Here is a 25,119-nt window from a genome sequence, read left to right as displayed (position 1 = left end):
AGAATGTGGGACCTGAAATTTTAAAACAATTAGCAGCGGGGGAAACATAGATTACCATGGGTTGTAATCTTTAATCGCACACTGTGCTCGTAAATAGTTTTTTAGGTTCGCACATATCTATTTTTAGGGGCAAATGCAAGTCAAATACTGCACTGTAGAGCACTGGGTCTGCGGTTGTGAGGCCGGTTGGACACACGGTCAAATTCTCTAAAACGATGTTGGAGAGGGTTTATGGTAGAGAAATCAACATTAAATTCTCTGGCAATAGCTGTGGTGGACATTCCTGCAGTCAGCATACCAATTGCGCACGCTCCCTCAAAACATTAAACATCTGTGACATTGTTTTGTGTGACAAAACTGCACATTTTAAAGTGGCCTTTTATTGTCCCCAGCACACGGTGCACCTGTGTAGTGATCATGCTTGTTTAATCAGCTTCTTGATATGACACAACTGTTAGGTGGGTGGATTATCTTGGCAAATGAGACATGCTCATTAACAGGATGTAAACTAATGTGTGCACAAAATTTGAGAGAAATAAGATTTTGTGTGTATGGAAAATTTCAGGGATCTTTTATTTCAGCTCATGAAACATCTGACCAACACTTTATATGTTGTGTTTTTGTTCAGTGTATATCTTAATGTCATTTAAATACCATAACCAGCCCTCATTTTATGAGGGGTTAGGTATAAGGTTGCCAGTAATAGCATTACGGTTTGGGAAATTGCAGAACTTCCTGCCTTGCAGCTGGGCCAGTTAGTGTAGTCCTTGTGTGACCACAACAAAATATGTTTATGAAAACAAGTGTTGTCTGTGGTTGACTTATGACAACAGTATGACTAAGATGCTGAAAGCCGTGATGACAGGTACTTCTCTCACTTCTTCACTTGTCTTTCTTCTCTCTGTTCTCTCCCAACCTTCCTACCCTCCTCCCTCCCTCCTCAGACACGTTTGCCAGCAAGGTGGCGGCTACGCAGGACCAGCACGCTGACGCGTCGGTGGGCAATGTGACGGGCAGCAACGCGGTCAACGTGTTCCTGGGCATCGGAGTGGCGTGGTCGGTGGCGGCCGTCTACTGGAAGGTGCAGGGCAAGGAATTCCGCGTGGACCCGGGCTCCCTGGCCTTCTCCGTCACCATCTTCACTAGCTTCGCCTTCATCTGCATGGGCGTGCTACTGTTCCGCCGGCGGCCCTCTATCGGGGGGGAGCTGGGTGGGCCGCGGACAGCACGCATCATCACCAGCCTCTTCTTCCTGGGCCTCTGGTTCCTCTACGTCCTCTTCTCCAGCCTGGAGGCCTACTGCCACATAGAGGGCTTTTAGAGGACACATGAGAGCAGAGACAGGGCTACTAGTCAAAACACTGATATACATTATAGTTATTATAATACACACATCTACAACAGGACAGGGCCCAGGCCAAAGGTTTGGACCTGGTCATTGTCACTGGATCACTAATACCTAAGGGATCTATAGACATACCAGATATACACACACAATTACATACAAAACACATACACACACATACTGAAATATGAACTGTACATATAACAACATGCATGCGCCAACAAATGCAAATGTGGTCTCTCACCAAGACAAACACACACACATACAATACTGTACAAGGGTACCACACAGGTTGTGTGTGGCCTGGATGACACCCAGTTAACATCAACCTCCTATTGCACACTCAAATGTTATACACACTCACTGGACAAACGAGGAAGAGAAGGAGAGAAAACAAAGTATTGGTCAAGGAAGTGATGAAGATGTCAAAGAAGGAAGCATGTTCAGAATGTAAACCAGCATGTCGGAAAAGAGGGAGAGCGAAAGAGAGAAAGTGACAGACAGGTGTGTAGAAACTAAGTGTTGCAGTGGCATTCTATTCATTCGAGTGCCATGGGTTTTGCAGGGATGGCCATAGCTCTATCACCGGTGCAGCAGAGGCAAACCAGACTCAAAGTACAGTGGTGCAAAAAAATACTCAATTGTCAGACTTGAGTAAAACTAAAAGTAAATGCTATACATCAAATTCCGGATATTAAACAAACCAGACTGCACAAATGTATTTTTTATGGACAGCCAGGGGCACACTCCAAAACCTACACATAATTTACAAACGCAGTATTTGTGTTTAGTGAGTCTGCCAGATCAGAGGCAGTAGGGATGACAATGCGTTATATTGATAGGTGCGTGAATTGGACCATATTGCTCTCCTGCCTGAGCATTCTAAATGTAACAAGTACTTTTGGGTGTCAGGGAAAAGGTATGGAAGTAAAAAAGTATATATTTTCTTTAGGAATGTTGTTGAGTAACAGTCAAAGTTGTCAAAAATATGAATAGTAAGGTAGAGAACAGAACTTGTTTTTGGAGTACGTTTTAAGTCAAAGTATTTTTACTTAGTTACTTTACTCCACTGCGTAGTAGTGGAATGGGTCCATGTTCAGTCGCTATGACGGAGCACCATGAAAATGGTTGATCAATGAGTAAATTGTTTACATTTAGCAACGGGAGATACTGAGTAAAACAACAACAAAACTGAAAGCCCCAAGTTGCAGTTATAATTTTCTATAGAGAGGTGGGAATTCCGCATGACATTAAAACAAGGTCTCAATGCTGTGTTGGTGTAAATACATGCTTATATACTATAGGAGAGTAGATGTATTTATTAGATGGACTTCTCTACAGATATGGTAGAATGGGGTGGCCAATGGGAACAGATATAATGCATGGTGTTCAGAAACTAGTCACCACTCTCCGACTTGACAGGAAAAAGACTTTTGGAGATTGCTTGTGTAAGTTATGTCTCCTCGACGAGACATCATTCTTTCTCATAACTACAGTCCAATCCATTGAAGTTAAACAGAGCGATCCAGAGGGATTAAATATAAATTTGCCTCCTCATCTGTGGACTTCTGAATGAAGGGAAGACAAGAGTTTCTGGAGGCATCACTCTGAATAAAGAAAGTCTCACATCCAGCTCTTGAGGCTCTTACTGTTCACATCTCACTGGACTTCAGATATTACAGTGGAGATCATAGATCTGCATTCCACTCCAGACAGTAGAGTCCTCCATCACCATCATGTTTGAGACATTGTACATTTTTATGACCTTTCGCAACCGCCATACGAGTGAAATGAGGATTTAGCAATGCAGGCACATTGATGGTGTAAATATTATTTGTTACTGTCCAAGGGTGAGTTACTATCCACTGAAGCACAGCACAAAACGACACATTCATCTCCTAGAAATATGATACTACAAGAGAGTGTATCGCCATCTAACGTATACTTTTCAAAAACAATCCGTTACTTGAACACAGGTATAAAGTCAACTTTACAAATATACTGTATCCCTTTGGCTCCACGCTTGCTCAGTGGACAGTAACTATTCATTGTACTTTGGTGGGTGTAGAGGTAAAAGCAGAGAGGGGTGGTGAGTTTGAGGGTAGCGTTTGTTTGGTCCAAAATATATCATATGTAAGGATATTGGTCACCTGTGTAAGACTTCAGGACCAGAAGAGTTCTGTACTGAGACGTCTATATTGTTGTTCATTCAATCGAAAATCTATCAATATTTGTGAAGGGAAAAAAACGTTGCTCGTTTGTGATGCTATAAAGGAACAACTATCAGGTGTTGAGGGCTGTAAGTCTTTGCTGTGGAATAGTGGGTAGAGATGCATGACAGAATAATAGTGACAGCACGGCACCGGCATGGACAAAAATAATGATAATGATGCATGCATGGGTGGTGACACGAGAATACAGTGTGTGTGTATTTCATAGGAGAATGGTTCACATAGAGCAGGACGTCCAGACTGCAGCCAGACCTGTGAAGAGCATACAGACTGCTTCTGCTCCTCACCTGTTAACAGTAAAGGCTGCTCTGGAAATATCCCAACCCCAGCTAATTGGCCCAAAATACAGCAACACTGGGCCACCATCAGTACCTAAGACCATGGCATATAAGTTAACTTATTTTGGAGTGAGGCTTACTGTACTCCAACTTGTCCAACAGTGTTAATTCCAAATGCTCCTATTCTTCTGGTTATTCTGGTTTCTTACCTTTTGAAATCCAAACTGCTCCGTTTACGTAACAGTGAAACTGGGAGAGATTACATTTCAACCCATGGGTTCTCATCATGTTCTAATCAGGTACTGACTGTTATGCAGTAACTACAGATCGTTGCTACAGTCATTCTGCGTCATACCCATTTATTGCCTTAAAGTCTAGTATTTAATATTTTGTTTAATTTGACTTGTCTTGCACTTTGTTGAGTATGTGTATGCTTGGAGCGGGAACCCGAAACCAAATAGATCTTTGTGCAATGTGTGGAACCAGTGGCAGCTCAGAGTAATCTCTACTACTTAGCTAAGAAAAGTGGCAGAGGTAATATACACTATACAGTGGGGCGAAAAAGTATTTAGTCAGCCACCAATTGTGCAAGTTCTCCCACTTAAAAAGATGAGAGAGGCCTGTAATTTTCATCATAGGTACACTTCAACTATGACAGACAAAACGAGAAGAAAAAAATCCAGAAAAATCACATTGTAGGATTTTTTGTGAATTTATTTGCAAATTATGGTAGAAAATAAGTATTACAGGCCTCTCTCATCTTTTTAAGTGGGAGAACTTGCACAATTGGTGGCTGACTACATTACTTTTTTGCCCCACTGTATATACAAAAGTATGTGGACAACCCTTCAAATTAGTGGATTCGGCTGTTTCAGCCACACCCATTGCCGACAGGTGTATAAAATCGAGCACACCGCCATGCAATCTCCATAGACAAAAATTGGCAGTAGAATGGCCTTACTGAAGAGCTCAGTGACTTTCAACGTGGCACCGTCATAAGATGCCACCATTCCAACAAGTCAGTTCTAAAAATGTTTGGCCTGCTAGAGCTGCTAGAGCTGCCACACAAGCTCACAGAACAGGACTGCCGAGTCTTGAAGCTCATAAAAATTCTTCTGTCCTCGGTTGCAAAGCTCACTACTGAGTTCCAAACTGCCTCTGGAAGAAATGTCAACGCAATAACTTTTTGTCGGGAACTTCATGAAATGGGTTTCCATGGCCGAGCAGCCGCACACAAGCCTAAGTTCACCATGCGCAATGCCAAGCTTCGGCTGGAGTGGTGTAAAGCTTGCCACAATTGGAGCAGTGGAAACACATTTTCCGGAGTGATGAATCACGCTTCACCATCTGGTTTGGCGGATGCTATGAGAAAGCTACCTGCTCGAATGCATAGTGCCAACTGTAAAGTTTGGTGTAAAAGGAATAATGGTCTGGGGATGTTTTTCATGGTTTCGGGCTAGGCCTCTTAGTTCCAGTGAAGGGAAATCTTAGTTCTACAGCATAGAATGACATTCTAGACGATTCTGTGCTTCAAATTTTGTGGCAACAGTTTGGGGAAGGCCCTTTCCTGTTTCAGCATGACAATGCCCCCGTGCACAAAGCGAGGTCCATACAGAAATGCTTTGTCGAGATCAGTGTGGAAGAACTTGACTAGCCTGACCTCAACCCCATTGGCCACCTTTTGGGATGAATTGGAACGCCAACTGCGAGCCAGGCCTAATCGCCGAACATCAGTGCCCGACCACACTAATGCTCTTGTGGCTAAATGGAATCCGGTCTCCGCAGCAATGTTCCAACATCTAGTGGAAAGCCTTCATAGGAGGCTGTTATAGCAGCAAAGGGGGGACCAACTCCATATTAATACCCATGATTTTGGAATGAGACCTTCGATGAGCAGGTGTCCACATAATTTTGGTCATGTAGTGTATGATTACATATAAACTGAAATAACATCTTCATGAAAGATCCACTTAGGTATACTGTGTTTACTCTGGATTTGACTCTACTTTATAATATTTTGTTACTCCTGCCCCATTCTCAATGAGATGAAAGTGCAATAAGTAAGATAGTGGGAGATGGGGAGGGGCAGTGAACTGTTACTGTCCATGGTCCTTACACGTGGCTCAATCGCCTGACTTATTGAGTCGCTAAGAAAACATTTATAATAACAGAGGACAACAAGGCTGACACAAAATGGAGGTGTGTTTATCCCAGTATTGCCAGGTGTTCTGAGGTGGATATGGAGAGAGAATAGAACACAGCAGTGAGGCTCTGTCAATATGCTGCACAATACTAGAGACAGATGTTATAAGTGCATTAATGAGTAATGACATTTTGGAAATAAAGGGAGTAAACAAACTGAACCCTTCAACTACAAATATACTGATTCAAATAGCAACTTAATGAATTTGGAATGCACACTTAAGAATAGTTATGCATAAATATGGTTATTGATGCTTGTATAACATACAAAGATTTCAGTTACCTTGGCCCTCCTCAGTGATTCCCCACTAACAGTGTTAGTCAACTTTTGAAAAGCAAATTCTTATCTCTTCTTCAACAACAAAAAAATCCAGAAGTGACATTTTTCTATTTTCAAATTATATTGGTAATGGTGGAAGCACCACAGATGTAGCCCCGATGGTTTAGGCAGGTGATAAAGAGGCATTTAGATATTTCTCTAATTGTCCAATTCGAATTTCCCCTTGAACTGTTCATTTGATGTACCACTAGCTGATGTATTATTTCTCTCATAAATCACTGTGTCTTATGTTTTTATACTCTACATACACATTTCTGTTGCCCAGATTATTTAAATTATTTATATTTATTAATGATATTTTATTGTTCAACGGCTCCTTGAAGCAAACCATTTGAACCGTTACAATGTTTCAAAGAGAGTAGTTGCAATGTGCAAAAATATAAACCTGAATCTTCTTTGAGTTCAACTTGATGAGCAGTCAACTGGGCTCACTCAGTGGTAGTAAAACACTTATTTTCTCCAGTGTTTGTTGCACCCTCTACCAACCGACATACAGTACCAGTCAAACGTTTGGACACACCTACTCATTCAAGGGGTTTTCTTTATTTTTTACTATTTTCTACATTTGTAGAATAGTAGTGAAGACATAAAAACTATGAAATAACACATATGGAATCATGTAGTAACCAAAAAAGTGTTAAACATTACATTACATTTAAGTCATTTGGCAGACTAAATATATTTTATATTTGAGATTCTTCAAAGTAGCCACCCTTTGTCTTGATGACAGATTTGCACACTCTTGGCATTCTCTCAACCAGCTTCATGAGGTAGTCACTTGGAATGCATTTCAATTAACAGGTGTGCCTTGTTCATTTGTGGAGTTTGAGACAATCAGTTGTGTTATGACAGGGTACGGGTGGTATACAGAAGATATCCCTATTTGTTAAAAGACCAAGTCCATATTATGGCAAGAACAGCTCAAATAAGCACATTATTACTTTAAGACACGCAGGTCAGTCAATAAGGAACATTTCAAGAACTTTTAAAAGTTTCTTCAAGAGCAGTCACAAAAAACATCAAGCACTATGATGAAACTGGCTCATGAGGACAGCCACAGCAATGGAAGACCCAGAGTTATCTCTGCTGCAGAGGATAAGTTCATTGGAGTTCACTGCTTGACAGTGTTCAAGTAACAGACCCATCTCAACATCAACTGTTCAGAGGAGACTGCGTGAATTAGGCCTTCATGATCGAATTGCTGCAAAGAAACAATTACTACGGGACACCAATAAGAGGAGACTTGCTTGGGCCAAGAAACACGAGCAATGAACATTAGACCGGTCGAAATCTGTCTTTTGGTCTGATGAGTCCAGATTTGAGATTTTTGGTTCCAACCACCGTGTCTTCTTGAGACACAGAGTAGGTGAACGGATGATCTTCGTATTTGTGGTTCCCACTGTGAAGCATGGAGGAGGAGGTGTGATGGTAATTTACTGGTGACACTGTCAGTGATTTATTTAGAATTCAAGGCACACTTAACCAGCATGGCTACCAAAGCATTCTGCAGCGATATGCCATCCCATCATTTGTTTTCAACAGGACACTGACCCAACACACCCCCAGGCTGTGTAAGGGCTATTTGACCAAGAAGGAGAGTGAGGCAGTGTTGCATCAGATGACCTGGCTTCCACAGTCATCCAACCTCAACCCAATTGAGATGGTTTGGGATGAGTTGGACCGCAGAGTGAAGGAAAAGCAGCCAACAAGTGCCCAGCATATGTAGGAACTCCTTCAAGACTGTTGGAAAAGCATTCCAGGTGAAGCTGGTTGAGATAATGCCAAGAGTGTGCAAAGCTGTCATCAAGGCAAAGGGTGGCTACTTTGAAGAATCTCAAATCTAAAACTATATTTTGATTTGTTAAACACTTTTTTTTGTTACATGATTCTATATGTGTTATTTCATAGTTTTGATGTCTTCAGGATTATTCTATAATGTATAAAATAGGAAAAATAAAGAAAGAATCTTGAATGAGTAGGTGTGTCCAAACTTTTGACTGGTACTGTATATTTAATTAATTAACTTGAAGACTATCAAGTGAGATTAGCATGTTTACATAAAAATAGTAATGGACATCGCAAGTATCTTGTCAGTTTGTTCAGCGTTGTGATATATAGAATGCCATTTACATTCATTGGGTTGGTTATGATATGCCTTTTCCTGAATAGACCTGTCTACAATGTTCAGTTTTTTTAATGACTTCTAGTTAACTGTCTGGCTTTTGCCATTGCTGTAGATGAGATGTCACTCCCAGATGTTTTATGTGTGTGCAGTAAATGTCATCCTATCTGCAAATGCATGAACCCCTTGTGTGTTAGCATGGTCTCTTATGGACGTCTAGGTTTACATTTGGATCGAGTTATCCCAAAATAGTTTCTCTTCTTGTCCTGGGTGGCTGCTTGCGTGGTCTGCTCACGCTTGCAACAAACTGAGCAATGTCGACTTGGTCTAGCAGCAGGTGAATTGTCATTTTTTGATTACGTGTCTACAGTCTACTTATTTATTCACCAGCTACAAAAGCTGTGAAAAGAAAGCCTGACTTTTCCTGTCTATGTCTGAACGCCTCTGATCATTTGGTTGTCAGTTTGTTTGAGTATGATATATCTGTGTCTGTTCGTGCCCCTCAACTTTCTGTAGTGGGGTGATCCACCCCAGGTCGTGCTCTTCAATGTGTTCTTTGTGCAGTTTGATCTGTGAACCTTTCTCTCTGACTGACATTTGTATGGAATAGTGACTGACTTGAAGAAGATATGTGATATTTACATTCATTCAATACTGTAATAAATTATTTGAAAATTATATTGAATTTTTTTATGTAGGTAAAAACAAAGGAAAACTATGGCATGAGGTGTAATGTGTTTAGAAAAAACAAAGATGTAATCAACTCAAGTTGACCTTATTGAATATAGTTTATTTATTTTCAATGCTTACTGTGTCTGTGTAATCCTTTTTTATATGAGAACTTGAACGCAAGTGACAGACATTGACAACAACTTACATTACAAGTCATTGAGTAGGCTGCCATTCAAGACTTTCTCTCCTTATACAATGAACAAAAATAAAAATGCATCAATTTCTAAGATTTTACTGAGTTACAGTTCAAATAAGGAAATGAGTCAATTGAAAACAATTCATTAAGCCCTAATCTATGGGTTTCACATGACTGGGAATACAGATAAACATCTGTTGGTCACATACCTTTTTAAAAAGGTAGGGGCATGGATCAGAAAACCAGTCAGTATCTGGTTTGACCTATTTGCCTCATGTAGCGCGACCCATCTCCTTCTCAAAGAGTTGATTAGGCTGTTGATTGTGGACTTTGGAATGTTGTCACACCCCTCTTCAATGGCTGTGCTCAGTTGTTGAGTATTGGCGGGAACTAGAATATGTGGTCGTACACGTCGATCCAGAGCATCCCAAACATTTTCAAAGGATGATATATCTGATGAGTATGCAGACCATGGAAGAACTGGGACATTTTCAGCTTCCAGCTTCCATTTGTACAGATCCTTGCAACATAGGGCAGTGCATTATCATGCTGAAACCTGAGGTGATAATGGGCCTCAGAATCTCATCACAGTATCTCTGTGCATTTCAATTGCCATCAATAAAATGCAATTGTGTTCATTGTCTATAACTTATGCCTGGCCATACCATAATCCCACCGCCACCATGGGGCACTCTGTTCACAACATTGACATCAGCAAACCACTCGCCCACAAGACGTCATACACACTGTCTGCCATCTGCTGGTACAGTTGAAACCGGGATTCATCCCATTTAGAGCACACTTCTACAGCGTGCCAGTGGCCATCGAAGGTGAGCATTTACTCTAAAATGTCTTTGGAGATGGCTTATGGTAGAGAAATTAACATTAAATTCTCTAGGAACAGCTCTGGTGGACATTCCTGCCGTCAGCATTCCAATTGCACGCTCCATTGGATATCGCCAACTTCCACGAATGATATAACATGTAGGGAGAACCCTAATTAATTTTGCATAATTAAACCAACAAGTCAAAGTTCCAGGGGTCAAGTAAGCAATGTCTGAGATGGCTGTGGCATTGTGTTGTGTGACAAAACTCCACATTTTAGAGTGGTCTTTTACTGTCACCAGGACAAGGTTCACCTGTGTAATGATCATGCTGTTTAATAAGCTTCTTGATATGCCACACCTGTCAGGTAGATGGATTCTGTTGTTAAATAGAAATGCTCACGAACAGGATGTAAACAAATTTGAGACAAATAAGCTTTGTATGCAAATGGACATTTCTGGGATATTTTATAACAGCTCATGAAACACTTTACATTTATTTGTTCAGTATATCTCAATCTAAAAAATAATTAAATATATGGAGATTGTAGGTATAAAATCGAGACTTCTCTCAAATCTGTATGGAAGATTGGGGGCAAGGGGATGGTCAGTTGCCAAGGCCGACAACTATCATAACCAATGTGAAGAAAAACACATGACCTCATTGTAGCGGGGCACGTTACTGCGCAAGTGCATTCTTGCACGGGTAGTCTGACAGAACAGCGAATAGGTTTGTTGCCTAGTGAAGAATTTGAAATCCAGTAAAATAAGTAATCAAAATAAGAAATACTTTAGGATTGAATACGTTTCGCCCATGTTTTATTTCTGTAAATTGAGCGGACACTGAAATTAATCGCGGAACTGTTTGGGGATAAAGGTAATCGCACGGACGCCATTGTTTACTTGAGCAAGCTAGTTGGATAACGTTGTTTCTAGCTAGCTAGCTACATTGTCTCTGGTTAATTTGAGTATGGCACTAGCGATAGAATTGTTAGCAACACAGTATAATAAGGAAGAAGCATTGTCAGTGAGATAGTTAGCAACGGGCTATTGTCGTCTACCAATATTGAACTAAAACAGCGAGTGAATAAATGGTGCATATTCATTACGCCGATTCTGTTGCAAAACGTTTCGTAAACGGAAGCCAATTGTACGAAACGGGGCGGGACCTACCTGAATTTGTCCAATATGAACTCTCGTTTAGCTGTTAGTTTCCGTTTGGTTCTTAAACGGATTCCGTAATGAATACACCCCTGGCTAGCTCGTTTTCTTGCTTGTATTTATAGCTAACGTTAGCCAGCTAAGTTATTTATATTAGTAGCTAGCTTCATACTCTCAAGCACAGCTCAATTTTCCTATGTATACTTTTCAACCAACTTTAGCTAGTTAGCTGGTTCACGGTGTCTCCCTCTTTCCTCCAGGTGGGGAGATGTCATACCACTCGTCTTCTCGCAGCTCTTCTCGTAACACCGATTGCAAGGTCTATGTTGGCGACTTAGGCAACGGTGCTGCCAAGGGTGAGCTAGAGCGGGCGTTCAGTTACTATGGCCCTTTACGCACGGTATGGGTGGCCAGGAACCCCCCAGGTTTCGCATTTGTGGAGTATGAGGATGCCCGTGATGCAGAGGACGCAGTTAAAGGCATGGATGGAAAGTGAGTAACTTTTATATTTATCTGCACATTTCACAGCCATAATGTTGTCACATCAGTTTATATATATTTTGGTTGAAGTGGTGTTTTCAGTTTTGGGATATTAATTGTGATTCAGGCATTACTCTTGCAGACTTTGCCCAGTATTACACAATATTTTCTTTCTTACCCTGTTATCACTAAACTCTGCCCTCTTTCCCTACCTCAGGGTGCTGTGCGGCTCTCGGATCCGTGTGGAGCTGTCCACTGGCATGTCACGGAAGACCAAACATGGCCGCCCCAGCCGCCGCCACTTTGACCCTCAAGACCGCTGCTACCAGTGTGGGGACAGGGGCCACTATGCCTATGACTGCTACCGTTTCAGCAAGAGGGGAGGAGGTCGTCGGAGCAGGTATTCTACTTGCCCAATGTCTGCTTCTGATATACTGCCAGTAGCAGTCATAATTCTGCGTAAGGCAGGTGATGTAGTTTTCCCCTTATACAACATTGTTCTTATTACTTCAAAGTATCATTTGGTGTGAGAAAAATGGAACTGTATTATGTCGAGAAACTATGACACACAGACAAAATTTGCTGACCTGGTTGGATTCATCTCTACTGCTGAGGGGCAATGCTGTCCTCTTTGTTTCACTACTGTGCTTACATATTAGAGCAGGGGTTCTTCAACCTTTTCAGCTCGAGACCCAAATGAGAAATTGACTGTCCTCCCATGACCCAAATTGTCCTCCAATCCAAATTAAGTAGAAATGGTGTGTGGTTATAAGATGTATTCTCATAACTCCCGACCAACCTTTCACAGAAAAACCCTGTATTAGTGACATCAAAGCCTGTTTCTTTTATTCCAGATCACGCTCTCGCTCTCGGTCTCGTTCCGTCTCCAGGTCACGTGGCAGCCGCTATCGATCTCGCTCCCGCAGCAATGACCGGTAAGTCAACAGGGTTTCTCCTCCTACCTCCTGCTTTTCTACTGTCATTCAAACCTCTCCCTGTGCTGATACTGGTCTCTCTTCTACAAAACAGCAGCAGGCACCGCTCCCCATCTTATCCCAAACGTAGGAAGAGGTAAGAGTCTACGGGTCATTTTGCATGCTGATGACGTTTCTTTTTTTTCTTGGTTTCATAGGAAGTATAGTTTCATTTGCATTCTGGGCAAACCTGTTTGATCATCCCTTTTGTTCCTGAAAATGTATTCATATGATTGTTTTAATTTATCTATTGGCTTCAAAACATGTAATTTTCTTGAAACACTTCACCCTTCCATAATAGGTCTGGTTCCCCTGTGCGGTCAAAGTCCAGGACCTCTGTTAGGAGGTAAGCCATTTTGGAATAACAGTTGCACAATACTTTCCTTTGAAAGCTGACCTGTCTCTTGATCCCATCTAGGTTGGTGCCAGCGCTTGAGCCCCCATGTTTTTTTGTGTTGCAGTCGTTCCCGTTCTCGGTCAGGGTCCCGGGCCAGAGGGCGTTCTGCGTCTCGCTCTCTCTCCAGATCCCGCTCTCCCAGCCATAAGAGGAATAGGTAAGATTTCTTCCTCGTCAACCCATACCTTCAAAGCTGTTACTGCACTGTGTAAATGCCATGACTTAGCCCATTTTGTACAATACTGCTAATTATACTTAATTTGGAATATTGTTTTGCAAATGTGCTGGAAGCCTCCCTTCTCCCCCCACCTATTTAAATCATAAAATCACATTTTTCAAAGATGAGTCCACACATTCACTCAGCTTAAGTATACTGCCATCTGTTAGACAGGGCTAGGTATGATCAGGTAAGTCGTGGGTAGCTGCCCCCTCAACCTCAGACCAGCCTCCACCCGAAGTCTGCTGAGTCGACCTTCCAGAACGCACAGAGCGACAACTCATCAGAGAGATGGCTGCTGCAGGAGATGGGGCCAGGGATGGGGAGTGAAAATAAATAGTCAGGGACTCTAACGCACCCCAAGCTAGAGTGAGGAACACTGCCCAAACCCCCCTCTTTATCTTTTACAAATACCTGATTTTAATGTTCTTTTCTCTTGGAGGTCCCTCTCCTAGAATGACCAGGCCAGACCTTGATTAGCTTCAGAGAGTCGCACACAGAGCTGATGAGCCTATACTCCGAGACAGAGGGGCTGTTTGGGTGACGGCTGGGGGGAGCGGGGCTCTTCTCTTTTCTCTTCTCCCTCAGATCCAGCCTCAATTTGATTAGCTTCAGAGGGCGAGAGAACCTCAAAAACCCAAAAGAGAAATCTGTCGTGATCAGACTCCAGTGACCAATCGCATCAGGCCTTTTTTTAAAGAGAGAGTGTGGGGAGTCGACTGACTGCACAAGCACTTACCAGGGTCATCCCTTGCGGTGTTAACGTCCTCCCGGAGGGTGACAAGGGCTGACAAGAAATCAGCCTACACCATGCTGGTTAAAGAGGTCGTCCGACGCACGTTTTGACGAGACACATCCATCCTACGCGCGCACACACAGTTGTTCCACCCCACTCCTTCCCAGAACCCACGCACCACAGACCTGAACGCTGAGCCGAGTTCAGTCGACCAGTTAAGGCCCCCTCCCTACAGAGCCCGGCCTCTTGCTTAGCTTCTGAGAGGGTGAGAAAGGAGAGCTGACGAGAGATCAGACTTCAAGACCCTCCGAGTGTGTCTTCGAGTTCTAGCATCCGTCGCTTCTCTGTACATGTTGTTTCTGCCACTGTCTCCAAAGGTAACGAAAACCCAAGAGTCAATGTCATTCATGATCAGAACGCAGACGTATAGTCTGATACTCCCTAACATACTGTACACTAACATTCAACTATACAGAGCATGCACTGTCAGAATCCACAGGTGTATGTGTGTGTGTGTTTCTGTCTGGGTGGGTGTATGAGTGTTAAGTATTTGGAATACATTACATATTATCCTGGGTGTAGTGATAGTGTTTTATTTTTTTTCTAGGGAGCATGTAGCTGATTTACTTACCTTGATGGTGGCTTGTCCTTATACTGTATATTAGGTCAACCTATTTGAATGTTTGCGCTGTTCCCTTTGGTTTTAAGTAACTGTCTGCACATAGTTTACCATATCAAGGTAGGATTCTAAAGACTTGGGCTTGCAAAAGGCAAGTCTTTTGCCATTTATTTGGTCAGTATTTGTTTTGGGTGCCATTTGTAAAGTTCTGGTCTTTTGTCTATTTGTGTGAAAATGCAAGGGAGGATTTTAGCACCTCACCCCCTTTAAAACATCCTAGTCTCTCAACACCCAGCTCCTCCATTTACTTGACCTCTGGAACTTTCACTTGTTGGCTTAATTATGCTAAATTAATTAGGGTTCTCCCTACATGTTATATCATTTGTGGAAGTTGGCGATATCCAATGAAGCTGTAATGTGTTGTATTTATAAAGTATGAAAGTGACTTGACCAAGGCAAACTGGTTGTAGTGGGACAGAGTTCATTATGGGCCAGCAGTGTTGGAGCTGTGATTGGTTCTGAAATGGGTGCCGGGCTAGTTATTGAGAGGACATGCTGGGACAAGATGGGTGCCGGGCTAGTTATTGAGAGGACATGCTGGGACAAGATGGGTGCCGGGCTAGTTATTGAGTGGACATGCTGTGTCTACCCTGTACTTACACCTCTCTCTGTCTGTTTCAGTCGTTCCAGATCTCCAAGCCAGAAAAAGAGCCCCACCCCAGGCGAAGATTGATTTGAAGACTAAACTCGTCCCCATCCCCCTCCAACCAACTGGCTTTAGCCTTGCAGCTATTTGTTTTGTCATTGTTCCCTGCATTGATTAGAATCTACCCCTTTCTTTTCTGATGCTGTGTAATTACTCTACAGGATTAGCTTTATATCTAACCCTGCATGCCTTTACATGATGTCACATTCCTAAAATGTCTCTCCCGTATGTCCAATTTTTTAAATTTAGCAAAACAATTTAAATATCTAATTTCAGAAGTGGGATTTGTGAACCAGAACTTTGTATTTGTTCTTATTTCCTATACTATATTCAGTGTGGCATTGTGTTCAAGAGCTGTAAACAGATGTACTTGAAGTTTTTGCTTTCCCTGGCTTATGACAGTAGCAGATTTTGGAATAAATCTTGACACGTTAATTCAGTGTTTTTGTTTTACACGTTGAGAACATATACAGAATGTGTCTTACATGGAGATGTTTTATCGTGAAAAGGGAAATTACATGATATACTTCCCATCTACAATGGTTTGCAGTCAAGTTGCTTTCATTTTCAAACTTATGCCCCCACCTTATCACATTTGGAAGATTTGTTGACATGTGGCCAACACCGTCATTCATGGTTATTTACTTATAGCCCATGGTCAAGATGGGACTCTCAATCATGGCCTGATGTGATACAGCCTGGATTCGAACCAGGAACTGCAGTGACGCCTCTTGCATTGAGATGCATTGCCTGGTGCATGTCATCTTTGCTCTCCTTTCAACCTTAACATCCATTATCAAAAATATGTAACTACCTAGATCACTCACCTGAACTGAAATTGTATTGACTGTCGAAATAAAATGGTTAATCTTGTTTATTTTTACAGATAAGTGCTCAGTACAGTAGTAGTGGGTTGATCTCTGACAAGAAGATATTCAGAAAGGCTTGTTTTGTGCATTTTAACTGGTCGTAGGTTGATGAATACATTATTGACGTGCCTTTTAGGCCAATTGGGAACCGTAGCGGACTCTTCAAGGCGGGCCCATATGTGTGAATGTTCAGGACTTTCCCGTCCATTTCACACCGTCACCGCTACCAACCTTTTTAACTGGGACAACATGGCTATGGCAGGCCGTTATTACGAAGGCGGCAGGGCAACGAAAAGACTAAAAACCAACGAAGGAATGGCAACGGTAAATAATTAATGCTGATATAATCTGCGTTAACAATGAAATTAATGTAAACGCATGAATTTAAATGTAATCTTTAGTTGTAAAAAAAACAATTTCAGACTCATGACGCGGCGTTACGAAAATTGATTGCACCCAGTAACGTTAGCCCGCTCTCCCGTGTTCCACGATGTTAAACAAAACCACACGTATTTTTCTTGTAGAATAACTTTCAGTCTATTTTATGTTTAGCTTAAATTATTTCCAGTAAACATCCCGCTATATAGCTTGTTAAAACTGGCTAGCTAGTTCGGTTAATATTTTTTCCAACCATTGTCTAGCTAACGCTAGCTAGCATTTTTTCTTTTAAATGAATGGGAGTGTTCAATGCAGGCCACGCCATATCTTATGGTAGCTAGCTAGTGGTAGCGTAACGTTATTGCTTTGTTCTAGCCTAGTGGCTTCGTTTTGCCAGGCTCGAACCAACGAACACGAGTCGGTGTTAACTTCGTCTCGGGCCTAACACCCGTGCCAATGTTTCCAAAAAATACCGACGTCTCGGGCATAATCACTTAAATAAACTTAACTAGATTCATTATTGACAGGTTCATTGATTTTAGCAGGTAACGTTAGCTAGCGAGCGAATTAATTCGCTACTTCTCGAATATGCATAACCTTCTGAGACCACGTTCTCGTAATATTACGGATAACAAAATACAGTTCCTCATTAATATTCCCCGAATATTTTGCTGACTAGTTACCCCTATTTCATGACATGTTGGTAGGTAATTAATATTTCCAGCCAGACTAAATTCAACTCCATGGTGAAGGAAGTTTGATTAACTCCAGCAATGGAGTTTAGTAGAAAGCAGGCTACGTCGATTCGCCAAGGTCAATACTTCCAAACCATTTAAATTGAAACGCATACCGTGTACCAATGTTTGGTCTCTGTGGTTGCATGCCTTTGTTTGCCGAAATCCATACATTTTAATAAAACATCAAATACAACCACCGATTTTCGTTGCGATTCAATTGGCACATGCGCAAACAGTCAGTGGTTGTATGTGATTACCGTTTATTGGGAGTGGATTTCAGCAAACCAAGGTACCTAACTGCTGAGGACACAAGGTAAGCGTTTCATAATTTACAGTTTCGAAGTATTGACCATGGACGAATTGATGTGGTCTGTGCTGAATTACACAACGTTTATTATCTGCTCAACTCCATTGGTGGAGTTCATAAACCTATTTTACTATGTAGTTGAGTTTATTCAGCTTGCCTCCTGCTATGAGCTGAACAGGAAACATGAGTTTATTGCTTGAATTTAGTTTACCCATTATTTTTTGCAGGAAGGCTATGATGACCCACATAAGACCCTTCCCTCTCCAGTTGTGCATGTGAGGGGCTTGGTGGATGGCATTACAGAAGCTGACCTTGTGGAGGCCCTGCAGGAGTTTGGAGCTATTAGGTGATGAATATGCACATTAATTGACCATCTGCTTTAAAAATAAATGCAAAATACAAAAATGATCTCATGACAACTGAGAAATGGCTCAAGCAGAAGCAGACTGGTACCCTGACTACTTCGCTTACAATGCACACATTTCATGGTCCAATTTTGCTCCATGCAAACACAATCCAACCATTTTATAGTTAGCCATTACTGGTTTAACAGTACCCATCTTTACCTTTGCAGAGCTTCTGTTCTAACACTTCTATAACACTTGATTCAACTCATGTTCCAGATGAGTAGCTATAATCCAAGCTGAAACAAAAGCCTGCTCTCACAGAAGCAATCCAGAGGACCAAAGCAAATAAAGAAACTTTGTTATGCATCCTTTATTAATATAACCTTTTTATTTACAGCTATGTGGTTGTTATGCCCAAGAAGCGTCAGGCCTTGGTTGAGTATGAGGATTTGAATGGGTCTTGCACTGCTGTGACGTATGCGAATGACAACCAGATCTACATTTCCGGGCACCCAGCCTTTGTGAACTACTCCACCAGCCAGAAGATCTCCCGGCCAGGCGACCCGGACGATTCTAGAAGTGTCAACAATGTGCTACTTCTCACCATCATGAACCCAATCTACCCCGTTACCACGGTAAAGTGCTGGTCACCTTTACCCAACCTGTTGATTCTGTTGTGCTGTGTACTTCAATATTATTTCTGATCATTTGAATGACTTGTGTCTACAGGATGTCCTCTACACTGTCTGCAATAACTGCGGCCCTGTCCAGAGGATTGTTATCTTTCGGAAGAATGGTGTTCAGGCCATGGTGGAATATCCTTTGCTGCAAAATACATTTTTCAAAATGACTTATTTTGTGAATAATTTGAATGCCCGCAGGTAAGCCTTAGTGAAACTAAGACTGCTGGAATTTTAAGTTGACATACTGTTTACATACCAAATCAGGAAACCAGCAGTCTGGAACATGTCATTTGTTTGTAGCACATGCTGTGTGTGATGAGTGATTAACCAGATATATTTTTACTAGCACAAAGAGACTTGTAAACAAGGGCTTGTGCAATAAGCTCCGGAATTACTAGAACGTGTTATGGTGTCTGTGCGACGTACTTTTCTCCGAACTGGTCTGCGTGACCTTTCCTTGACTCTCAACACATTTGATTCAGTGCAGAGTGCACAAAGGGCGAAGGCCTCCCTCAACGGGGCAGACATCTACTCTGGTTGCTGCACACTCAAGATCGAATATGCCAAGGTAGAGGAACATGCACATTCATAGCCCCGAACAGCTTCTAGTGTTCCATGATATGGACTTGAGAAAATGCTTTGCTTTGGAATTAATTTGTATATTCTCCCACAGCCAACTCGTCTCAATGTGTTCAAGAATGACCAGGACACTTGGGACTACACCAACCCCAACCTGAGTGGTCAAGGTAACGCACACAGCCATCTGTGGTCCTTGCTGACACGACCAGCACCCTTACTGCCACTGTGGGGGAGGGAAGGGGGGTTGGATGGTAGACCTTCAGGGGTAATGCCACTGAACACAGGAAATGCTCCTTTAACCAGATCAATGTTCACAGGGCTGGGTTGGTATCTTTCTCTCCGGCTGTTATATTGGTTTAGCAAATTACAGTTAACTTTTACATGGGGCTCCATTTCAGTGGCATTATGACTGAAGTGCTGGTATGGTCTTCTGGTGATGCACCGTCCGTCACACAGCCAAACACGCTGGGGATGCAAGGAGCAGCTGAATGGCCAGATATTCTTCACTAGAGACTACAGTTTGTTGCTCAAGGCTTTTAGTTGCATGCCTAATATAAAAACAGGATGCGCCCTTGCTTGGAACACCCAGGAGTAAACTCCTTAACCTCAACCCAGTGCTATTAGATCTAAAGATATGTGGTCACTAAGGGTACCAACTCAAAGTCCTGCAGCTTTTCTAGTTTGGCGACAACTGACTCGTAGTAAAAACTACCTGACGACAGTCATTTGTTCCTCACTAAATGTGAGATAAGGAAGTGTTCTAGGATGTTGCTCATAAATCTTGCCACTGATCCATTAAGCTCTTACTTTCTTGTCTGAATACCTGCTTGATGGTGCCTCGGCAAAGTCTGCTAGATGGTGTTATGCCTGTGTAAAAATTATATTGATTGCTCTGTTTTGCAATGGAAACCAATCTAATGCACTGCCCATGGATACATCAAGTTGTAAGACTAGACAGTCTGAGCAAAAATACCTTTCTGTTTACCCACTTGAGTCTCTTGTGAAGCTTGCTCTACCAACAGCCAATTGCTCCTTTCATTTCCAGTGCACTCGTCAATGTATAGATCTGTACATCTATACAGGCTACTTTAAGCATTGAACATAAACAGCCACTCTAGCTTCTCGTCGGAACACGTTGGAGCAACACATTTCCATATATGCATCGGAGACACATTGTTGCCGTCATCAACACTACTCCCAACACTACTCCTGCCGTCAACACTACTCTCAACACCACCTCAACCTCCACCGCTCCTACTTCAATAAGGACACATCCACTTTCTGTACCAAACAGAAGGAACACTTAGGACATTGGGGATGGATAGACTGCAAGACCATGGCAGCAGACATGCTTTGATAAACTGACATTTCCCCCCCTCCCCAATCCATCTCCTTCGTGCCGCAACAACATAGCTCCAAAGTCACGAAGATATCCCCTATACCTTTTCTATGGCATGACACATTTTCCATGGGGAGTTTTGGTTGCTGGTACATTGGCACTAAGCTGTGCCTTCCACACCATCCCAATTTTGAGACCCCAGCAAGACATGCCTGACACATTGAAACATGCCATCACCCAGACCTCACCTGCAAGTCATCACCTTACTGTTGACACGGAAGCTTTTTGACTGATACACATCCACAGGAGACCCACCTTATAAAGACAACATCCAGAGACCCGTAGTGACGCGCATGCTCACACAAACACAAAACAGATGAACCATACTGATACAAACCAGTTGCTCAAGACTACACTGTCCTGTTCTCTGTACCTGCCTGCCTTTGGTGGTGCAGGTGGTTTTGCTCTCTTGTGCCCTGCTCCTGATGTTTAACACATCAAACACTACTCAAAAACCTCCGCTCCTGTTGCTGCACTGACTCCATAGATGATTCGCACCGTCATTGTCAGGCTGTAGCCAGTCACATGGGAAGGAATACAACAGACAACTGATGAAGACACTACAAACATGAACAAGCATACGCACATTCAGACAGACCACATTTTTCTCCTCATATATGCATACCTCATGGAGTCGGGTGTTCTGTTTTGCCTCTTCTCCCCCCCCCCCCCCTCCTTTCCTTCCTATAATGTTTTTGCAACATGCATCCCTGTTTAGTTTCTCCATCTTTTTCTGAATGCAGCTCTCTTGTGGAAATTTGACTTTTTTAGTTCCTGTGTAACACCTTCCATGTGACGCAGGTCTGGCAATTTGCGCCTAATGAGGACCCAGGTCTGATATGTTCCAAATGGCTGCTTTGCGGCCTGCAATTGGCAAGGAGTGTGTTCGTTAAGGCACTTGGAGAGTGGACCACCAACCACAATGGATATTGCCACAAAAAAGGCCAGAAATCCAACCAAAGGTGGAAATGTTCTTCCAAAGGGGAGTGGAGTAAAAGATGAAAAGGATTTAAATGAAAACGGAGAGAAGTAATGGACCAACTGCCAAATAACAACAAATGTCTCCAGCCTCAATCTTTGTCCTTCAATATATCCATGCTGTAAGTAAACTGATCCCCAGTTTGTTACACAACACACATTCCCATTTTACACTCGGGATGTCTTCAAAAAGATTGTCCTCAAAGTTGTTTCTTTTTTTTTCTGTATTTATATGGCATTCCACTCCCTCTGTTTCCAGTGCCACCATATTTCAAAGGTGGCCTTGTAGTGCATTCCCTGTGGGTATTTTGTCCACCGTTGAAGACTTGTGTGAATAAAGCTGGTGTTTGGGTGGCTCTCCACTAGGAGTCTATGTATTCTTTTCACTTTTCGAGACTTGTAGACAGATTTGAAATGTGACTCTTTCTTGTTTAACCTAGTTAAAATATGAAGTTAATGACTGTGAATGTATTGAAATAGTTTACATTTGTAGAATGTTGAAGCAGTCAAATTTGTCTAATGCGCCAGTGATGTTTTTCTTAATTTCTCAACTATCCATGTGTAGGTGAGTGTGTTTAATCTGGCCTGAATTTAATGTGTATGAGATGTGTACCTGTACAGATGCAGAAGCTGATGGCAATGGGAGCAATGCTGGAGGTGTGTTTGCAAACTTATGTTGGCTTCATTCTCACCCACCTCATTCTCCCTTCTACCATATGCTAACAGATTTCAATTGGAGGATGTCGCTAGCTTTCAGGATTCTTAGCGTTTAATTCATTCTTAGCTGTTGTAAACACAGTTTGTTTACACTGAACTCAAGATAAAAAAAAATCACCTTTGGCGTCTGAATACCATGACTGAACCAGTAGATACAGTACTATGTAGATTTTATTTTTTGGTCTTGTTGGTGTTGTTAATATTCAGTAGTTATTTTATGCTTAGTGTGCTTTCTCTAGATGTGTTTTTCTTGTGTGCTATCCTTAATTCTATTTGAACATCCGCTACTGTGCTGCATTGTAATGTCTCCTGTTTCTTGCCAATTTATCTATTGCTCTTCTCTTTTCCCCTCTTTTTTTCTGCCTCCTGCCTTTATCACCTCTCAGAAGATGGGAGTGCCAACCCCAACAAGCGTGTGAGGGCGCCGGCTCTGCTGGGAGACCACCCTCCAGAGTACGGTAAGGCTCTTAGGCCCAGGGGGGAGACACGTGTTTTGTAGTGCTCTCCTCACATTAAATTCACCTGCGAGGTGCAGATGGTGGGTTAAAAATGGGTACCCCACAGTGGCAGCGAAGTGGTGCGGTGTAGTCAATTTTCTTAGCTCATCTGGTAATGGAATGTGCCACCCTTTTATCAAAACCAGATGTTTTTACACATGGTGAGGTTAACCTTTCTTTGGACATCTATCCTTTGTTCGAATCAAGCCATGTTCCCTGTATGATATTGTGGTCCCTTGTGTTTCTAGCGGGTGGTTACCATGGATATGACGAAAGCGGGTATGGCCCCCCACCACCCCCACATTACAGCGAGGGCCGTCGCATGGGTCCTCCCATGAGGGGACGAGGGGGGGCACACAGCTACGGTGGGGGACCTGGCTACGGGCCCCCCCCTCCACCCCCTGGCGAGTACAGTGCCCACGCAGACTCCCCTGTAGTCATGGTCTACGGTTTGGAGCCTGCCAAGATGAACGCAGACAAAGTGTTTAATGTTTTCTGTCTCTATGGCAATGTGGAGCGGGTAAGTGTGGAGGGAAAGATGGCAAGCCATTGCAGTTATTTCAATAAGATGCTGCTGCTATTGAGTTACCCTGTGCATCTGGTCCCCTACCTCAGGTGAAGTTTATGAAGAGTAAGCCAGGAGCAGCCATGGTGGAGATGGGAGACTGTTACGCTGTAGACCGGGCCATCACTCACCTCAACAACAACTTCCTTTTTGGACAGAAGCTCAGCGTCTGGTAAGATGTTTATCGGAAACGCCTGTTCATTCAGTGCCTTGTCATTTAAAGTTGGTGCTTAATCTTATTCGCTGCTTCTTGCCATAATAAGTGACTGTTCTGTGAGGCTTGTACAAGTTCAGTCTAATGCTCTTTTCCCTTTGCAGTGTGTCCAAACAGCAGGCCATCATGCCTGGTCAGTCTTACGAGCTGGAGGACGGCAGCACCAGCTTCAAGGACTTCCACGGCTCCCGCAACAACCGCTTCACCTCCCCAGAGCAGGCTGCCAAGAACCGCATTCAGCACCCAAGCAATGTCCTGCACTTCTTCAACGCTCAGCCAGACTCATCCGTTGAGATTTTCACTCAGGCGAGTTCCCAAAGCACATCGGGAAACCACTTAATATATGGAGCAGTGAAATAAAGACCAACATGCCTACAAAAGTAATCAAATGATTGTTTTCTTTTCAGATCTGTGAAGATGTTGGTGTCAAAGCCCCTGCAAATATCAAACTTTTCACAGGAAAGAGTAAGTGTACACTTGAGCTTCATTTTGGAACTACATACTCTTGTATGAATGACAGTGGTACTAAACTGAATTGGACTGTCTTATCAGGTGCAGGTCCAGGTGAGCGCAGCTCGTCAGGGCTTTTGGAGTGGGAGTCCATCAACGACGCCATGGAGGCCTTGTCGATGATAAACCACTACCAGATGAAGAACGCAAGTACGTGTTTGAAATCGAAGCCTATATTAAAAAGATCACTGTTTTATTCAAGTGGTGATGGCTATTCTTAGTTTCCTAACCCTTTCTGTCTTTCTCTTCAGCTGGCCCGTACCCATACACCCTCAAGCTGTGCTTTTCTACCGCTCAGCATGCAACCTAAATGGCCTCCAGGATCATGGATAATGTTCCACAAACTGTCATCCCTACAGTCTTCACCCCTATTTTGACCTTGTGTGTTTTAGGCCGTTAGTGAGTTTGTCCGCAGTCATATTGATTTGTCCTAATTCTTTGATATTGAGCTCATAAAAGCAAGAACTGGTAAATCACAGATAATTTGAATTGTTTTTATGCCTGATGGATGAACAAGGAAAAGCTTTTGTATTGTTTCACATCTTTTATTACTCTTCCCCCCCCCCCCTTTTTTTATTGCTGCTTACCATTTGTCTGTATTTAGAGGAAGGAGAGTTTCTTTAGTTGTGAGAAATAAAACTCAATTTCAAGTAGTGCATCTTTTGTTACAGCCCTCAATAAATAAACCTCTTTATGCCAGTTAACAACTTTGTATTATCATTTCACTGAATAACCAACACAACTACGGTAATAATTATAATTGAATCTAGTATTTGTTCCGTTATTAAACAATTCCGTTAAGGGCTAGAAAAGCGACCCTATCCTTCCCCTTTGAATGC

At 42.5% G+C, this 25,119-nt stretch overlaps 3 protein-coding genes across 7 annotated transcripts in view; all 3 read left to right on the top strand.

The window, feature by feature from the left end:
• The window catches only part of LOC135552732 (sodium/calcium exchanger 1-like), a 114,977-nt gene extending 106,634 nt beyond the window's left edge, over nucleotides 1-8,343 (top strand). For both annotated transcript variants that reach the window (XM_064984541.1, XM_064984542.1), the window contains one exon: nucleotides 945-8,343. In XM_064984541.1, coding sequence (XP_064840613.1) covers nucleotides 945-1,321 — 377 coding nt within the window. In that variant the 3' untranslated portion in view covers nucleotides 1,322-8,343. The remainder of the gene's footprint in view (nucleotides 1-944) is intronic.
• Nucleotides 8,344-10,873: 2,530 nt separating this feature from the next.
• On the top strand, nucleotides 10,874-15,935 carry LOC135552731 (serine/arginine-rich splicing factor 7-like). Of its 3 annotated transcripts, XR_010457494.1 has the most exons (9): nucleotides 10,874-11,087; nucleotides 11,632-11,863; nucleotides 12,069-12,251; nucleotides 12,706-12,786; nucleotides 12,881-12,922; nucleotides 13,127-13,171; nucleotides 13,287-13,379; nucleotides 13,882-14,552; nucleotides 15,476-15,605. XR_010457494.1 is itself a non-coding variant. In XM_064984538.1 (8 exons), exons 2-8 carry the CDS (start codon nucleotides 11,640-11,642, stop codon nucleotides 15,525-15,527), a joined length of 720 nt encoding a protein of 239 aa, XP_064840610.1. In that variant the 5' UTR covers nucleotides 10,874-11,087; nucleotides 11,632-11,639; the 3' UTR covers nucleotides 15,528-15,935. The 3 variants fall into 3 exon arrangements, 2 of the variants coding, with proteins under 2 accessions (XP_064840610.1, XP_064840611.1); XM_064984538.1 differs by lacking the exon at nucleotides 13,882-14,552 and having other exon boundaries at nucleotides 15,476-15,935; XM_064984539.1 differs by having other exon boundaries at nucleotides 13,882-15,563.
• Nucleotides 15,936-16,542: 607 nt separating this feature from the next.
• Nucleotides 16,543-24,987, top strand: LOC135552729 (heterogeneous nuclear ribonucleoprotein L-like). Of its 2 annotated transcripts, XM_064984536.1 has the most exons (14): nucleotides 16,543-16,693; nucleotides 18,019-18,137; nucleotides 18,536-18,773; nucleotides 18,868-18,955; nucleotides 19,295-19,389; nucleotides 19,495-19,567; nucleotides 22,399-22,434; nucleotides 22,881-22,952; nucleotides 23,240-23,511; nucleotides 23,607-23,728; nucleotides 23,875-24,076; nucleotides 24,178-24,235; nucleotides 24,323-24,430; nucleotides 24,532-24,987. In XM_064984536.1, exons 1-14 carry the CDS (start codon nucleotides 16,547-16,549, stop codon nucleotides 24,588-24,590), a joined length of 1,689 nt encoding a protein of 562 aa, XP_064840608.1. In that variant the 5' UTR covers nucleotides 16,543-16,546; the 3' UTR covers nucleotides 24,591-24,987. The 2 variants fall into 2 exon arrangements, with proteins under 2 accessions (XP_064840608.1, XP_064840609.1); XM_064984537.1 differs by lacking the exon at nucleotides 22,399-22,434.
• Nucleotides 24,988-25,119: the final 132 nt, after the last annotated feature.

Source organism: Oncorhynchus masou, chromosome 13 (genome assembly GCF_036934945.1).
Source record: "Oncorhynchus masou masou isolate Uvic2021 chromosome 13, UVic_Omas_1.1, whole genome shotgun sequence".
Classification (NCBI taxonomy): Eukaryota; Metazoa; Chordata; class Actinopteri; order Salmoniformes; family Salmonidae; genus Oncorhynchus; species Oncorhynchus masou.
The sequence above is the reverse complement of the archived record's forward strand: the minus strand, read 5'-3'. Positions and strand labels throughout refer to the sequence as shown.

Excerpts from the sequence above, each read along its gene's own strand:
- LOC135552729 (XM_064984536.1), top strand. The coding sequence starts at position 16,547 with ATGTGTGAATGTTCAGGACTTTCCCGTCCATTTCACACCGTCACCGCT. Across the intron at positions 16,694-18,018 it reads CCAACGAAGGAATGGCAACG|GAAGGCTATGATGACCCACA; the intron begins GTAAATAATTAA and ends TATTTTTTGCAG. Across the intron at positions 18,956-19,294 it reads TGTTCAGGCCATGGTGGAAT|TTGATTCAGTGCAGAGTGCA; the intron begins ATCCTTTGCTGC and ends CTCTCAACACAT.
- LOC135552731 (XM_064984538.1), top strand. The coding sequence starts at position 11,640 with ATGTCATACCACTCGTCTTCTCGCAGCTCTTCTCGTAACACCGATTGC. Across the intron at positions 12,787-12,880 it reads CGCTCCCGCAGCAATGACCG|CAGCAGGCACCGCTCCCCAT; the intron begins GTAAGTCAACAG and ends TCTACAAAACAG. Across the intron at positions 12,923-13,126 it reads TATCCCAAACGTAGGAAGAG|GTCTGGTTCCCCTGTGCGGT; the intron begins GTAAGAGTCTAC and ends CTTCCATAATAG.